The sequence below is a fragment of the Plectropomus leopardus genome, chromosome 6, assembly GCF_008729295.1.
Source record: "Plectropomus leopardus isolate mb chromosome 6, YSFRI_Pleo_2.0, whole genome shotgun sequence".
In the NCBI taxonomy this organism is placed as follows: Eukaryota; Metazoa; Chordata; class Actinopteri; order Perciformes; family Serranidae; genus Plectropomus; species Plectropomus leopardus.
In genome coordinates, this window is record NC_056468.1 from 34,945,098 (window position 1) to 34,963,394 (window position 18,297).

The window sequence follows — 18,297 nt, forward strand, 5'->3', positions numbered from 1 at the left end:
GCAACAATTGTGAGTAAATTAAGCAACAAAGTTTATTTGGAAACAAAAGCACACAAATCCAAATCAAATTCAGAAGCTCTGAAAAGTCTCCTGGGAAAAATGCCTGCAAAAGCTCACTGTTAAAACACAGTTTCTGCAAAAATGCACTTAGCAGTTAACCACAAATAATCAACTGGATATAACTTACAAGTCAGTAGTCAGTAGTTTCTTAAAGGTTATTTAAACATATTTTAGATATATTAGATATATCTCAGATGTAGAAGCTCAACAAGGACCTGATGAAATCCTGCCGGGACTTTTCTCTGACTTCTTATCATTATAATACATATGAACAACCACTGGTCTACCTGCCGAGTCAAAGTAACCCCCCAAACTAACATCACTACAACACTGTGGGTTAAAACCTCATAGTTTTGGGATTTTTTTTCAACGTTTCCACAACTTTCCATAACTAAGTCAGAGCACTTGTGACCTAAAAACATTATTCCCTCCGGGTTTGTTAAAGCTGTTGTTATATGTTTTCGTATAAGGAGAGCTGTGGAGGCATAAACAGTTTTCTTCTAGTTTACTGCGGAGATAAGCAGCTGAAATCCATCCTCAAATACAATTAATGTGTGAAACAAGTTAGAGGAAAAAAAACATCACAATCCTGCACTGTGACCCGTTCGTCAAACTCTAATATCCTCTGGGTTCTTTTGGAAATTAACTGGCTTCTCACAATCTGAAATACATCTCAAAAAAATTAGAAATGTCATTTCGGAAACTCCTGCAACTCCCTCACAAAAACCCTGTCAGCATCCGAAATGACAGAATCGGGGTTTGACAGCAATGACACTGTCGTATCTGGACGGCAGAACAAGCACATGCACGCAGCTTCTTGTCAAACAATATGCGCGGCTGCTTGCACATGATTGCAGTGTGATTGCTCCATTCATTATGTGAATGCATTGAGTAAATAAAGTGCTGGCTGCTTATAAAAATGTGACGGAGGGATCTGATTAATGAGCAGGAGAAGAAAAGGGGAAGACTTGCAGGAAAAAAGAGCAGCTGGGGGGGAGCTGAAGAGAACATGACAAAGATGGAGGCGAGACTTTAACCTTAATAGCCAATAAGACCGTCAGTAAGCATCTCCATCTCTCTTTTTTCCCCTCTCTACCGCCTCTCGTTATTCTCTTTCTTGGTCTTCTTTCTCCTTTACGGCTTCATTTTCTCTCTCCCATTCATTTTCTTTTCATCTGCCACTCATTTTCACTTTGTGACACAACTTTTCATCACCTCTTTGAGACGCTTTGTGCAAAAATAAGGGAAGGAGGACGTAGAGTGAGAAACGTGGGAGATTGAGATACTTCAGCACTATATGTTCTGGCCCACTGACGGGCTTATTGGCTAACACGAATATTAGTCAAGTGTTTATCTCTCTATTCAGCTGTGGCCGATGCGTCAGCGGGCGGTAATGTAGCAATCTCTTGCACATATTCTGGGATCCGCTGTGGAAGTCTCTCATCTGTCCTGAGCTTTTTTCTGCAAACAATTCATCCCTGAATGTTAAACAGTGGAAACAAATGAGTGTATCTGCATGCAAAACTCCACCTGAACAGTTACAAGATCATTTCTTGTTTGCTTTGACAGCTGAGGAGTGAACCAGAATTGGATTTTTCCCTCTTGTGGATAAAGACACGTTTACAGCATGAGTTCAGCAATCACACGCTTTGCTACGAGCCGTTGTTTGCAGACGGCTGCTTTGACGCACGCACACTGTACTTTAATTTCCTCACCAGCATGGCGAGCCAGGATCCCTGAAGCACAAAATTAAAAACTACAGCTGTGATTAACAGCAGCGTTGTATGAAAACAACTGATCCAGAGGTGTGGATCCAGGCGCGATTAACTGCACAGCTCCTCCTGACTATCACAAACACCTGATGAGAAGTTTTTGCCTGTTTGAAACTGCGGATGTGTTAATATCTGGCAGAGACGATGCTGTTCTGCCACCCAGCATCATTAGAAAAGTATAAAAGAAAAAAAATCACCTGCCACTTTGACTGTTAACACTAGCTTGACCTCCAACTGAGACTGGCTACCCGCCACAGCAGCTCAGAGAAAAAGCCAACTTACCAACCATGGCCAACATTTACCAATTCAAGGTAATTTCACACCCTGATTCCCTCTAAAAAGGCACCGAACCACTCAATAATTCACCCATGCAGTCTGCTGCCAAATGTTCAATCATGAGGCTCTTTATTTCAGACAATAAAGCCTCAAAGAGGAACAAAACCATTCAATTCCTTCAAACGTTGCTGATTAGAATTGATGAAATGATGCTGAGGGGATTAACTGTGTGCTTGGCTATAAACAGAGTGTGTGTGTGTGTGTGTGTGTGTGTGTGTGTGTGTGTGTGTGTGTGTGTGTGTGTGTGTGTGTGTGTGTTGGGTCTCGTTACACATGCACTTGTTTTTTTTGGATATCTTGGCCCGTATTTATCAAACATCTCAGAGTCCCTCCTGGGAATCACACTGAAAGTTAAACTAAAAACAATCCAACCTCAGAGCCAGTACTAGTTTCCACACTTTTAAGATAACAGAAACCATTAAAATGGAGAAAGTAGCGACATTTTCTGTGCAGGCAGTCAACATGATGCCAAAACTCACAATCAGACAATATTTCATTTTCACAGTAAAGTTTAAGTAAACACCACTGGCTCCAAAATAAATGTATATACAAATTAAAAGATTAAAAAAGTTAAATATGCCCACTAAGTCAGTTTTTCAAATCACATAAATTTGCAAAGAGCTGTGTACAGCTGTTATTCCACGCTTTAATTCTGAGTCTTGGGGAAATAAATACATTTGCACATTGTCTGAGGCGCCGTGAGAGTCAAATGTGATGTATTATTGCCAGAGCTGTTGCTTGTGTCAGACAAAAATAATCACTGTTACAAAGCTGCATTTTCTTTGTTGCCAAGAGGCATTCGGTTGTGGAGTCGTTGGGATGACTGCATTCTGCAGAAGTTGTCATAAAAAATATTTTGTTTTTGTCAAAACATGATCTTAACATGAGTTCATTGTTCTCATATTATCTCTCTCTCTCGATATAATGTCGGATTTGGAAAACTGTGCGTATCAAATGTGCATCATGCAAAGAGTATTTTACCATTTAGGACTAGGGATTGTTAATCGTTGTTAATATTAATACCATTATTGAGACTTCTTAATAATCCAAATCTTTATCAATACCAGTATCGATACTACATTTAACAGGCTGTAATTCCATCTCTACTATCCATTTTATATTGTTGGGAAAACAAATTTGTCGCCCAAACAACTGTATTATTATATTGGAGTTTCTCTCCAAAAACTAAAAATTTCTTTTTCTTGTTGTTACATTTGAACACATCATGATGACGGTTTATTAACCTTAGCATAACTGTCGTTTTACTAAGCCGACCTTGAACACATCATAATGAAACTATGCAAACTCGTTTACTTTACTATTTAGCTTTCTCCTGCCACTTTAAAATCAGATTTCAAAATTGGATTACTATTTTTAACTGGACTTGCTACAGAGTTTGGGTGTGCTTACTGCTGATGGAGTTAAAGGAGTTTTTTCAACCTGAAGGCAGTCAAAGGTAATGCATTTAGATTTCTTCTTTCCTTTCTTTAATACTTGATGGTTGGCAATTTAATTGTATTAAAAAATTTAAATGTGCAACCGATGTATGCGGACCAGTGACTGGATTCAAATGACGTGACTCGACTGATGAGTCAGAGATGTAATGTTAAATTGAAGGACCCTCGGGACTTCACAGAGGTATCAATAAGCTCAATGTTATCGATTTTCGGGGTTTCAAAAATGCAGAATCGATCCCCATCCCTGATTCTCTCAGACACTTCATTCATACATGCCCTGATCCACAGTGCAAATATTGGTACAAAACAATAATACCTGTAAAAAGACTTATTTGGGTCAAACCTGGCAGGGATGAATCGTATGAACCGCATGTCAAAGTAGAAAGATTACATCTACAGCTTTTCCCATGACACCTGAACGCAGCATGACTCCTGGTTACGTCCGTTAGGTGTTGACTGCCCAATGAGAGGAGAGTCTGCTGACCTCTGGGTCTACAGACGGCCATGATTAATAGGCTTAAAGGAAGATTTACGATTTTAATTCTAAAAGAAAGAGGGAAAGAGAAGGTTTTTTTTTTTATCTATTTTTAGCTGCAAACTAAACACAGTCGGGAATTGTGGGCCGGGCAGACAGAACAAGGTAAATGAGTGAGAACACATGTTTCCTGCATCAGTCCATAAGCATAAAGTGAAGTGGGTGAATCATGTTTAAATCTATTCATTTAGGCATACATAAAAGCATACCGGGGACATTACAACCATTGCTGCACACACATACATCCATTAAGCTGTGTGATGACAGGTGCAGGTGCACTATAATGTAAAATCACAAAAACACCTTTGAATTATTCATGTGTGATAATATACATCACACACATGACCTACTCACATATTCACACACACTTTCCTCTGATACCTTTGATCAGGAATAAAACCTTTAACCTGTCTATAACTGACACTTATTAACACTAACGTGAACAATGTGTACATGAGACTGTGTAAATGATGACTTCTATTTCCAGCTGTGACATACGCTATCATTTCTACAGTGTGAGGCGCACCGAGACAGACAGGGAGGACCGGAGGCTGATAAAGATAGAAGAGAGTGTGAGGCAGGTAGAGCGAGAAAAAAGTAAAGAGAAAGAAAAGTTTGAAGATGAACGAAGAGAGTTAACTGATGGCATGAACTACTTAAACGCATTTAAGCCAAAGAAAAATATTAATCAAAAAGCATCCAGGTGTTTTCAACAGGCTTCGAGGAAAAGGTGAAGATTAAAAAATCTGGAGGTAGGAAGTTTATTCTGGTGGGAAAAGGGCGCAAGATAGATGTAAGCATTGATTAAACAGAGGGAGAGCAGAAAAATAAAATACTGTGACATATCATTTTGAAACCATTCAGAGGGGAAATGTCTGGTGGAACTGTTCACAAACAGTATTTTACCAGGATATTATCAAAGTCTGAATCTGAAAAATAACTAGAGTTGTTGACTAAGTACAGAATAGTTAGAGTTTTAGCATGAAATGAAAATACACAAGTAAAGTACTTGAATAAATGTACTTTACTTTCCACCACTTTCTCTACTATCAAATTAGCTGACTCACAATCTGCAGGGGAAAGTATGTTTTACTGTAAGCAGCTAAACAGCCAGCTGGTAAGCTTCTGCCTTTCCACTGTTGAAGGCTAAGGCTCGGGACACGCTGCCTGCGTGAGCAGTGCACGATGTGACCTTGTTGAACCGCTGCGGCTCATACGCTCACAGTGTCAGCACTGCAGCTGCTGCAGAGCAGCCTGCTGTATTATCATGACTAAAAAGCCAGAATTCCAGTCTATTATGGAGCCTGTGCAAGCCAGAGTGTTGTTTACAACACGACCCTGCAAATATTTCACAATAAAAAGCCTTGTGTTAACCACTGACGGGATTCTGTCAACTGAAACGCTGTCAGAGGACTTTTATTCTTGATCAAACTGAAAGGTTGAGTTCAAAATAAATATATTTTTCATGTCTGTGACAGTGTGTCCTTGCCGCAGCATCTGTGGGTTTGCTTCCAGCTCGTGGCCCTTTGCTGCATGTCATCCCCTCTTTCTCCCCCTTTCATACCTACAGTCTGTCCTATCAAATAAAGGCAAAAAAAAAAATATTTTTAACGAAAAGTCGAGACTTTTGTTTTCGAGATATTTCGCAGCTGAGCAGCAGCTGAGCAGCAGCTGAGCAGCACTGATCACGCTGGCAACGTGGCTGCTTTAAACAGTTAAGAAGGGGCACAAGAAAAAGAAAAGAAGAAAAAGAGGCTCCGCGTCACACAGGCGCTGCTCACCCGAGGATTTCCATTTTATTTCTATTATTCCCCGTTATTCTCATTGATTGTTTCTACCTTGAATATTCCTGTAATTTTGCAACCCTATTCCTGATCTACCCATGTATGCATGATGCCTATAACCACTTGGTTAAGGGGAATATTGCTGTCATGGTTAAGTATTAGTATGTCAACTGGGACTTATAGTATTACAGGAGACAAATGAGATAAAACATCCGGATTTTTCTATTTTTTACCAAGTTAAAGGTTTTTTTAGGGCGGAGTGTTTCCTTATCAGCTGTGAGGGTCCAGGGACAGAGGGATACTGTATGTTGTACAGCTCTCTGATGCTAATTATGATTTGTGATATTGGACTTTATACATCAAATTTAAATTAAATTGAAACTGCTGTTGTTCAGCCCTTTGGGGCATGCTTTGTGATTGGACTACAATGAACTTTGACTTGATTAATCTGTAAAGCTCTTTGCGTTGCCTTTGGGTATGAAATGTGCTACATAAATAAATTTGCCTTGCCCTACTGTTTGCTGCACCACATGAACATCACACTAAATTTTGATTTGGAACATAAAAACTGCCATCATCATTACAAAAAACCTGCATATAAATTTAAAGTCATAGGAGACCGAGATGTTAAATGAGTTGGAAATTAAACAAATGAAACAGCAAAGCCACCGCACAAGACGGTGGGTGTCATTAATAACCAATGCAGTGTTTTGTTAATCTGTTGAATTAAACATAACTTCTGGAGGAAATCTGTTTTTCTCCTGAATGCACACGAGGCGGTCAGAGGCAAAAACATCTGGCTACTTCAGGATATTACACTTTATAGGTGTCCCCTGTTGTTTACCTGGACTAATTAGCCTTCCTGAGAATATACAGTGTTTTTTACTTTTTAGACATTTTAATATGCTGCTGAGGAGAAATGCTCTAAACAGTAAAACCTAAGAGAGCAAAAACACTGTCGGGGGGAAGCAGAACACACCTAAGTTATATGTGAACAAAACAAATACCTTCAACCCAACCTTATGAAACTATTCTTGTCTCAAACAGTCCATTTTGTGTGGTGCAATGAAAAATGTCTCTCTTCCCCAACTATAATTACTCATTCATGCAGCCAAACGTAATTATAAGTCTTCATAAATCTTAACAATGCTGTCTCACTGCTTAATTGCCTGTTGGGGTATTTGGGAAATTAACATACGTTTGTTTAGTTATAATTGCTGACAGTCTTTGTGCCCATTTGCAGTCAATAAGACAAATGAATTGGCCTTTATTTTTAAATAGGGAGGTGAATCAGACGCGCTGAGATGTCACTGTGTGGTTTACAGAAGGAAATTAGCTTAAAGCCATAACTTAATGTCTTTGAGAGCATTTTAATTGGTTAATTTGTGGTATTTTTCAGTTGAAACAGGTTGAAAGAAAAGGGGAAAGATCATTAGGAAAAAAACTTTATTTGCACCTATCGGGACTGAGGCCAACATTACACGGTATCATACTAAAAGCACTTTTTTTGCACTCATTAATTGTTAAATGGGTGTATATACTCTTCCATGGAAAATTGGCAGACAAAGTGAAAGTCATTTTTCATTTTATGGTGCTTCAAGGCCCCAGGGAGGTGAGGAGCAGCAGAGTGTTCACAAAGTTTTCTTTTTTTTTTTTTTAACTATTCTACTTTTCTGCTCGTTCAAAACCACACAGGAAATATCTCAACTTGAAATGATGCTTTCTTTCTTTGAATTTTTTTAAAAACAACAAAACGGACCCGGAGTTTCAAAGCACATCCCCACTGCCTGCTTAGTTTGAATTTGATGTTGATGTTATTGTGTAGGACTGAATGTAAATATGAAGAAGGGCATAAATAAAGGTTTGAATTTAAGCCAAAGTTAAAAGCAGCGATGGACTGAGGATAGTTTATATTGACTCAGTGCGACTGTTCCAGTGTCTGTCCTCGGGCGCTGCCATGAAACATACAGAGCAGCTTGGCCGGCACTGCCCACCTCCCCAAGGACAAGTTGGATTTTGTCCTCTGACTGCCTTGCATATCTATAAACTCTCACTGTGTTTATGAGCCGCTCTCCCCCTCTTCGCTTCTTTAATTACCCAGCCAGCTTCTCATTTACATATGCAGTATTTTTAGCAAGTTGCTTAACTTTATTTAAATACCAGTGACACCTAAATGGACCAGCATTATTCACAATAAAAGACAAGAGCAAAGGACATAACATTTTACCACTTTTCCACCAAAATAAGTGCGTGTACGCAGGTTTTTTAAACACAAGAAATACAGCTAAAAAAAGTCTTTAGAGTCATTTTCCATTGCCAGAAGAGGAGACTGTACACAGCTCTGCAGCAGACGAGCATGATTTTGCTTTTTTTCCTGTTTTACGGAAAACAGGTATGTAAGAGGAGAAAGCAGCATGGAGGCCAGTGAAAATGTTACTTCTCTTTATATATCTCTTAGTCTTTCTTTCAAACTTGCTGCAGACTAATTTGGTGTTTGAGTGCAGTTTGGATAGAGATGGAAGGTATTTTGTGGTGGTGTGTCTTTTATCTCACCATAAAATTAGCATGTTTACACCAGTGTTGTATCTCCATCACTGTTGATCAGAGCCAGAGCAGATAAATACCTGTAACCACTACTGGTGTGATTACAGATTGTAAACTTTGTCAGTACATACAAAAGCCAGTGTAATGGGAAAGGGGCTTTACAGGACGTCACCTGAGCAATATGGTCACAATCACCTTCAACAATCTTGAAACTGTTATGAAGGAAGACGCATGTTTCCTCTGATTTATGGCCAAGGCCCAAATATTCCTCCATTCAGGAGAATCACATGACCAATTGACTTTATGTCTGGACTCAACAGTAAGGAGTGAATTGAATTGAATGTTGAATCCCGCTTTTTGTTGAGTCATTTCTGAGAGAAACTCTGTGCAGAAATACCCCAACTTCTAATTTTTGACACGTTTTAGATGTGTGGTTTTTAATATTTAATGGATCCTGATAGACAATACTGCATGTAGTTATTTCCCACAAAACAGTGAGTGAAGTTTTTGTGTCAAATCCTGCAGAATCAAAGAGAGAGGACCTCATTCTTGAATCTCAGTTTTCTACCAACAACAACAATCACACAGCGAGACACCAACCAAAGAAAAGCTAGAGATACTTACTTCTGCACACGCATTGCTGGAAATGCATTTGAATGCAAATGCAGCAACAAAACACGATGTGATTTGGCAGCGAGCGTCGTATGACATTCACATACTTTTTCGCTAGTTAGCTGTAAACACTTCTTTGATTGAGTGGGATGTTTTTCGGGCATTGTGGTACATGAAAATGTGCATACAATTAAAAGGTAAATCACAACTTCGTTTCAAAACAACTTCTGGATGAATGTCAAAGATTTAACAGTGTGTGAAAGCTGAGTCTTAAAGCTGATTCATAAAGCCTCAGAATTCTTCATCTATGCGGTTTTTATGAAAAACAAGTCAACGTAGGTGAAGATGAGACTTTAACCTGCCAAAGTCTCCTACAGACACCAACACAGTGAGTCCTTTGTGCTTTTATAGAGGGAGATTTAAAAACAAACAGGGTTCGACAGAGCAGAGAAATGTTACACAAGTGGCCAGACACAACACACAGCATCAACGTACCTTGGCGACACTCGGGGCAGCAGCGACCCTCCTGGGTCACGACCAGGGTGCCTGGCGGGCAAGTGGGGCACGAGCTCAGATAACAAGTCACCTGGGCATCACGGCATTCACACTCCCGGCAGCCGCTATCGCTCCATCGAGCCAGGTCCTGAAAAAAGAAAAGTGGAGACGCATGAGATGAAAGCAGAGGAGAGAGAGAGGAAATGGTTTATTAGACCTGGACCCGATGCAGGCAGAGGATGTTATTATGTGCAAAATGCGACTGTTGCAAATATATTTATAGGGGATGGACAGAATGTCGAAAAACACCAAACAACAGAGGATTTTCACTTTGAGGAAGTTGTATCACAATCAAAAAGGAAGCCACGCAGACCGGGCAGTAAGCTGAATGCTAATAAGCTGCATGTGTCAGTAATAAAAGAAGCCTGGCAGTCATGACTTTTATATACTCTTTCAAGCAGAATCCACCTGACAGAGGCCCCACCGAGGACGGATAGTCAGTCAAGCAGCAGGAACGTCAGTCACAGAAAAACTCATATAATGCTGAAATATGAGATGGTTTCATAAATCATGCGGACTTTTTTTCCAGACAATCTGGTGGCAGGTCAGAGCTCACGGAAAAAGGACGAAAGCTTCAGATCAGAATCAGAGCTTTTGAACTAGCAGGCATTCGCTTTCTATTTTCCTTTTTTTTCCGTTTCCAAGTTTTATTGTTATTTACAAGTACAATTGAAAATCAGGCAGCATAACAATAGTTTGCACCTTATACAACCTGTCACGCTCTCTCAAAAAACCAGCAAGCAAACTAGCGAGGAACAAAACAAATTAAAAACAAAACCAAATAAACAAAAAATAAACACAGCAAGCAGCCCCCAATAACAGCGTGCAAGTGAGGTCAGGACGCATTCAGAGGCATTTTTTTAAGTTGTTGTCCACTCTGTAAGAACTAGGAACATTTGCAGGTCTGAGAGTGCTGTTTGAAGGACTTTTTCACTTCTTTTTAAAAGTAGGTACTCTCCAAATACAAGAGGAACCATGAGTGACATAAGAGTACTTTGATTGGTTGAAAACAGTAAATTTGCCACTGAAAACTCCTGTAGACCTCCTCCTACACGGCTAGCTAAAATGAAGGTGTGCAAGAGCCTTGAGGCTTATCTATATCTTGTGTGTTGCTGGGTCAAAGACATCAGATCAGAATCAGCATTAAATGACTGCCGTCTTGTTTTTGTGTTGGTGAGTATGTCGGCTTGAAAATCACTGTCTTTTTTTATTGCTATTTCAACTCTAAGGTATACAACAGAGTTTTAGGGCCACATTGAGGGGAATTTTTTTTCTTTGCGATGAGCTGAGAATAAACTCATAATATTATGAGAATCAAGGCCTAACTGTACGAGAAAAAGTCTGAATATTACGAGAATAAAGTCTGAATATTACGAGAATAAAGTCTGAATATTACGAGAATAAAGTCGGAATTTTATGAGAAAAAAAATGTAATTTAACAAGAAAAAGCCATATTATGATGAGAATTATGTCCAAATTTTACAAGAAAGATGCAGCTCTAAAGTAACTTTACACGGACGGATGCAGCACTGGCATCAAGCTTTGCGCTGGCTAACTGCAGCTACTATCTTCTTTCCTGTTGTTCGGTCAGCCTTCTCAGAGGTGTTCAGAAACACCGCTGAAGACGAGGGTCGTGGCGAAACAAAACAAAGTGGTCACTGCATACACGCGCGGTGTCTGACTCTGCGAGGATTTCAGTCCATGTCTGCCGCCGTTTCTCCGTGAGTTTTTTTAAACTTCGCGCCTTTATGTGTTACCACTCTCGGGGCTCAAAAGCAGCTCTTGTTTTTTTCCCCGATTTGACCGGTTGGCACAGCCGTAAACAAAACACAGGCATTTTTAGAGCACTACTGCATGCAGAGATCACGTCCTGCCCCCCAATCTGCAGCTTTTCTGGGTGACGTGACGTCACAAGCAGACAATTTTTAGGAAGGAGGCACCAAGTTTCAATGTTGTGTTTTGAAACACTAACTGGAAATTCCTCCATTGAAGACCTTTAATAAACTACAAAAACATTAATTATTTAATAATACAACTACAGCAGTTTTCTCATTTTGGTTCAATTGTGTCTTGAAACAGACAAGCGAACACTTAATATTTTCTTTCCGGCTGTTCAAAACAGCTTGTTAATGTGCATCAACACAGTTTATTATTCTTGCTCATTAACTTTCCCGTGCTATGATTTTTTCTTGTCACTTTGGGAGTCAAACCAGTAATAATCTAGTCACAAACCTGCTCCTTAAACCTCTCAGGCGAGCTGCGAGCTGTGAGCAGAGAAAAGCATGTATTGACGTGTGTAGGTGCAGAATAAGTATGCAGTATGCATCTTTGTTTACTACTGGTAAAGATGGATTCCTCGGGGAGACAAAGAAAAATCTATTGGAAAATGATAATAGCTCTCTCTACTCGCGCTCCCAGCCTCGACCTTGGTTGACCATCCTGCAGCATTTAATGAGCGTTCCTCCTTGGCTGAAAATGTCAAAAATTAAAGCCTTTGCATTTTGGGTTTTCAGGACTCGCCTATGAATAATGAAGCTGACACCAGAATAATAAGAGAGTTTCTTGTTACAGGCTCAACAGCCCAAAGTAATCTGATAGCTCCTTCCTAAAACACACATTTACTCTGTGTCACTGCAACTTTCACTGCCAGTGTTTGTATTTATATATTTAGAACCAGCTAAATATTGATGCACTTGGTTGTTTGTGGAGCAGCTTCCTCTGCAGTGAGACTTTATGCCACTTGCTTTTTTTTTTTACTTCTGAGAATAGAGAGTTTACAGAAGCCCTGTGGTGTCTTTGTCTCACCCACACAGTTTGGATTTCTCGCCTGATTTTGCAATTTTTCCACCCATGCTTAAGTGCAAAAGTAAAATAAAAAGCACCTTGTAGGAGTTCCCCTCATACAGACAGGAAGGTTTCACAGAGGAGCACTCCGGGCAGCACTTTCCCGGCAGATGAATGACCTCCGACCCCTAAAAAAATACAAAAATATAGATTTATATTCACACAGATCACCATAAGACAGAACATACAGTGCAAGAGAAGGTGGTAGAGCACAATAAAAGTACACCAGTCTTTAGTCTCAATGTTGTAGCTTAATATTCAGAAATTGAAGATCAGTTTTGTTTCATATTAAGCAGAATTAAACAGAAAAAGGTCGTTTCTGTAACATGTAATTTAAACTGGTTTTCTTGGTTATTTTCTAACTCTGTTCATCACATTTGACTTTGTTTTTCTTCTGCAGTTACTCCAGTTATCTTAGTTGGTCTAATTCTGTTCAGTTAAACTTCAGTTAATTTAAGTCAAAACACTGTACTGAAAATGTGCTTTCATTATTATTTATTTCAAACGCTTCAGTTCATTTTAGTGCAGTTATTTTTGACGCCATAAATGACATCATCACATTTGACACATGGCATAACATCCAGTTAGCACTAATAAAACTTTCTTACAGGGTTCATGTAGTCATCACATTATGAAATTCATGGACTTTTAAGTACATTTTCAAGCACTTATTTTTTCATTTTCAAGGACTTTACGCAAAGCAACTAAAGTACTCTTCAAAAAGATTTTTTTAATTTAACATAAAAAGGTAATGTGGTCAATGTCTCTCTTTCAGTGAAGTGTTATTTGTCACACTCTTAATAAAATATTAGAATGGCGTGAGCACTATGCTGGTGTTATATTTATACTATATATATATATAATATTATATACTTATATAACCATCTGTAGCACAAGGAAACGATGGCAGCTGGAACTTAAAGTTTCAACTTCAGTTTTTGGCGGAGCTACAACATCAGCGCCCAGACAAGAAAACAAATCAGTGAAAAGACGGCTCATTATGTTCAGTCTTGTCAAGTTTTGCCGTGTCAACATCGTCCTGGTTTTGTCGGGGTTTTAAAAGTGAATCCGGGTAGAAAACAAAACATCAAACAAAAAAAAAAACAAAACATGTTGGTTGGGACATCTAAAATGTGAGGTAGAAGGATAGGGAGAGGGCACCGCAATTTAAGTATAATGATTTGATTTCAAAACTTTGGTCAAATTATAAGACAGCTTTATTTGGTTGAATTTCAAGGACTTTAAAAGCACCTTAGGAAAAAAATTGCTTATTAAGGTATTCAAGTACTTTATTTTTCCTCTAAATTCAAGTATTTAAAGCACCTTGTGCAAACCCTGTTTTTTAATCCTTTAAAAAAAAAACAACATAAAGCAATTAAAAACCTCAGTTTTTTAAAATCAAAGGAGACAGAGAGATCACCCGAAGTCTAAAATGTAAAGATAAAATGTTTGTTTATAACTATTAAACTGACAAAACACAGCAGGATGTTGGTCAAAGTGGGTTATATGTTCGTACAGATTGAAAAGACAAAAGAGATAAATTTGTGGTTGGGCTACACAAATTATCAAAAACCTTTTTTCTGGATCCTTATCGATCATGACGACCATGACTCAGCTACATGTGTTGATATTTTATGTTCACTCAGCAATGCCAGCAACCTCTGCCGTGGAGACCAAGTACCTCCATCATGTAAGTTTTGCATGTGTGAAAATCTGCCCTGTTTTCTCAAATTCTCCACTTTGTATTTTTTGTTGGCTTTTAAAAGCTTTTCACAATCTGCTCAGACCTCACAACCCTTTAATGAGAGTTAAACATGAAAAATATCTAGTTTGGGATTATAAGCTCTGCACATTACAATGGCAATATGCCACTAATGCAATTTTCTGAGATAAGACCTCCTTACAGGACCATTTCAGTACATTTTCAGCGCAGATGGCACCATAAGGAATCATAACCCCGCTCTTTATTATAACTATACCCCGGTGCCTTTCTCTGCCTATTGACCCACACATGTCATTAAACCCATAGCCTCCTTTTATTCATTCTGCACGCTGACACACACACACACACACACACACACACACACACACACACACACACACACACACACACACACACACACACACACACACACAGGGTGAAACTGCATGACTCTGATCTTCTTAGCACAGTGACCTTGCTCAATTCGGAGCTGGACAAACGCCAATTATGCTACTTACGGCTAATGACACTCACCAGCTGTAATTATCACCGTACAGCATGATTAATGAGGGCTTGTTTGGCCGTGGCAGGGGGATATTAAAGTAATATTATTAAATCTGCTTGATGTAAGACAACATTGGAAGAGGTGTTGAGTCGACGTGGCGCCGAGCTCAAAGTGGGTCATTTTAGGGGATAAAAGTTACTATGGGAACACCAGCTAATAACCTTAACATGTGCTTTGTTTGTTTTGTCCCAAAAAAAACAGATCCAGCGTCCTACATTCCTAAGTGGGTCAGATGAACATGTCTTCACACGAAGACGACCGCGGATCTGTCATGTTCATTCGAGGCTGAAACGACGTTGGGTTGGCATTACTGAACGAATGTGACATCAGGCTGATGTGTAGCTGAGTGATATTTTCTTATGTCTGCAGGCAGATCCCAGAGCTGTAATTGTGGTGCAAGTTTACTTAACACCTGATTTGTTTTGTTTTTTCTTGCAGCCGTGCCCAGTTTCCACACATATCATTTTGGGGCTCATCTTGCCTTTCAATTTACTTCACTTTAACAGAGTGAATTATCTGTGATGGAAGCAGTCAACCTTTTCACCTCAAATGATCATCCAATCCTCCCATTCCAGCCAATCTCCTAAATATCAATGAAGATAGTTACAGCAGGCCTGGTGAACTGGTACACTTCGCTGCAGCAAATTACACAAAAGCTGTGAACAAAGCAGCTGCGACATCTTCCATTAACTTTTTAGTGGCCCATCTGAAGGGCCAGGAAATGGGATTTCTGGGTGCTCACATGCTGCATTTTGGGGGAAAGAGAACTTTGGTAGAGAAGCTTAAAGCATGAGGAGCGTGTGGGAAAAAATATGATGTTTTACATCAATTACTGATAAAAAAAAAAGCATGCAGGTAATGCAAATATGACCTCGTTAAGGTTAAACACATTTTCTGTGTTTTCCTCACAAAGAACAGGTCTGGAGTTTGTTTTGTACTTATCCTCTTCTGTTGGTTAAAAAAAAGTGGTCAGAGTTTTATACATACAAATATTTCTGAAAGTACAACTGCTCTTCATTCAGACGGAGTGTAATCTAATCTCATAGGTAAACAGTGGTGGAAGAAGTATTGTGAGCTGTTACTGCAGCAAATTGGCCTGATGTCTTTCTAAAGGATAGGGTAAAAGATAATGAGCAATGTAAGAAGAAATGACCCAAAAATCAGCAAAAAAAATAGTAAAAAGTACACGAAAATTACCAGAAAATTACAAAAATTTAAACATATCATTATGATTAAAAAAATATTGTTTTTGGGACATTTTTCTTTAGCTTCTGTAAAAATAGTTCTAGTAATAAATTCCATTCAATTTGCGAAACAGTTCTTGCAAAGCGGCTCATTGTTTTTGGGGTTTTTTTTTTTAAAGAAAGCAAACCAGTTTGCTCAGATTTCGAAAGTTTAAATACTTGTAAAGATGTCTGAATACAGCACAAGAAAAGTGTCAATTCATTCAGAGGGTAAAGTAAAAGTAGAAATATTAAAGTGTAAAAATATTCTGTTACAAATAAAGTTCTATATTCAAGATGTTCCAAAAAATGGCTAAAAAAAAAAAATCCTAAAGATCCAAAAGAAGTCAGAATAAGTATATTATATTACAGGATTATAATTTCTAATTATATTTAATGACTTTACTGTTTCTTGGATTACATTATTTTAGAAAAATAAAGTGGGAAAAAAATACGATAAATCAAGTAAAGTTCAAGAACCTGAAAATTGTGCTCAAGTAAAAGTACTTAGTTACATTACACCACTGCTTGTGAAGTAAACCATCATGGTGTAGTTTATTTCAGCCAAGTCTTGGCTTTTTAGTTTTTGTTGTTGCATTAATGACTAAAGTAGCAGACTTATATGGCTAACTGAGGGCTGATGTGACAACTTTAAACTGAATCAGCTCAGATAATAAGCACACAGAGATAAGTTTGCAGGTTTAGGCTGTTTAAATTAGTCACTATGTGGACTGCTAGTATTAGGCTTTTATAATAATTATCTCATTTCTTGACTTTTTTATAAGGCATCAGTCTAAGTCTAGTTAGACCAAAAGAAAAACACGAGGGGCTGTGCTGAAGGAGGCATGAGGCATGAAGATGAGATAAAAATGATCCAGCAAATCCATTTTGAGAAACAGATTCATGCTTTTGAAGGATTCTCAGACACAAAATAGTATTCAGCAATTTCAATACTAGATTATACAACTCTGGCACGTTGTAACGCCGGAAACAATTTCAGTCTCCACCACAGTTATTGTAAGGTAAACAAAGACTAATCTAATTTATTGTCATGGTCCACTTCAGCCAGGTGCAGCTTTTTCGCTTTCTGGCTCAGCTAAATAAAAAGTAATCAAACCGATGACTCTTTTCCAGCCTTTGAGGGCAGTTACGCCTCAGAGGAAATGTTTGTGACGACAAAACCGAAAACTACAGTTTCCAAATATGAAGCGAGATTGGCTCCGTGGTTTATAACGAAGATCTTTTATCTTTCAGACTCACCTGCGGGCATTCAACACGACCACACTCGGCCCTCTGGCAGAGCACCTGACCCCGGCTGCAGGTGCAAAACTCGCAGCCCGTGCCGTTCCACATGTCTCCATGGTAACGCACCGCGCCCTCGTACAGGCAGCTTCCCTTGGCAGCGGCGCATTCATCACAGCACTGACCAGCACGCTTCACTTTGGTCTGACCCTGCAGGGAAGCAGCACAGGTTTGTGTTAGTTTGGTTTTCATGTACAGTACCGACAGCACGAGTGAAGGGATGCAAACTGAGCTGTGAGACAAGACAAATAAAATCCAAGCAGCTTATAAAACTGCAGTTTTTTGTTTGTGTGTGCGTCTCAGCAGAGAGAGATAAGAGGATAAAGTGTGTGTTGCATTATTAAGGGAAAAACACACCAAGCAGTTTAAGCCAGACATTTCTTACGACTTTATTTGAAAGTGCTGAGAGGTGTAGATTTACTGATGCTGCAGATGTGACTCCACTGAGAATTTGAGATCTTCTGTATCTCATGAAGACACTTTATGTTACTACAGAAAAGTTCTTTCCTCTAAAAGTTGAGGCAGGGTGTCTTAAGTCCAAATCACATTTATTAAAAGAACAGAGCAGGTAGTCATTATCTCGGCTTTTCTCTCCTTGTATCTGCTTACTTCAGAGCAGGGTTTTGAGGCTTTTAGTCCGCAGGGATCCTCTCTTTGCACCGCTCGATTCATTTTTTTTTCTGCTATCATCAGTGGAGGCAATGGGCTGAGAGCTGAGAATATTGTTACTTTAAGTTTAAAGGTAGAGTTTAAAAACTTTAAGTGAAAGAGCAAAGTGCTTCAAAAGGGTTTCAACTGGCTTCACAGAAACAGCAGGAGGGCTGATAAGCACTTCCCCCAAGCAGGTGTTCCCCTTTATAGGTTTTATTAGAGCACATAAGGCCTCGCTGCTTTTGATTAGTTTTTGTGTTCAGTAACAGAAATAGTGTGAACTTTTTATAAAACTGCTGAAAAACATCTCTGCACACTTGAATGATGCGTAACTGGTGCACCAGAGAGGGTGCAC

The 18,297-nt window shown here is 39.0% G+C and overlaps 1 protein-coding gene across 1 annotated transcript in view; it reads right to left on the minus strand.

Moving 5' to 3' along the window:
- fras1 (Fraser extracellular matrix complex subunit 1) overlaps window positions 1-18,297 on the minus strand; it is a 307,798-nt gene that overhangs the window by 182,910 nt on the left and 106,591 nt on the right. Inside the window, 3 exon segments of the mRNA XM_042487917.1 lie at window positions 9,596-9,743; window positions 12,538-12,627; window positions 17,250-17,441. Coding sequence (XP_042343851.1) covers window positions 9,596-9,743; window positions 12,538-12,627; window positions 17,250-17,441 — 430 coding nt within the window.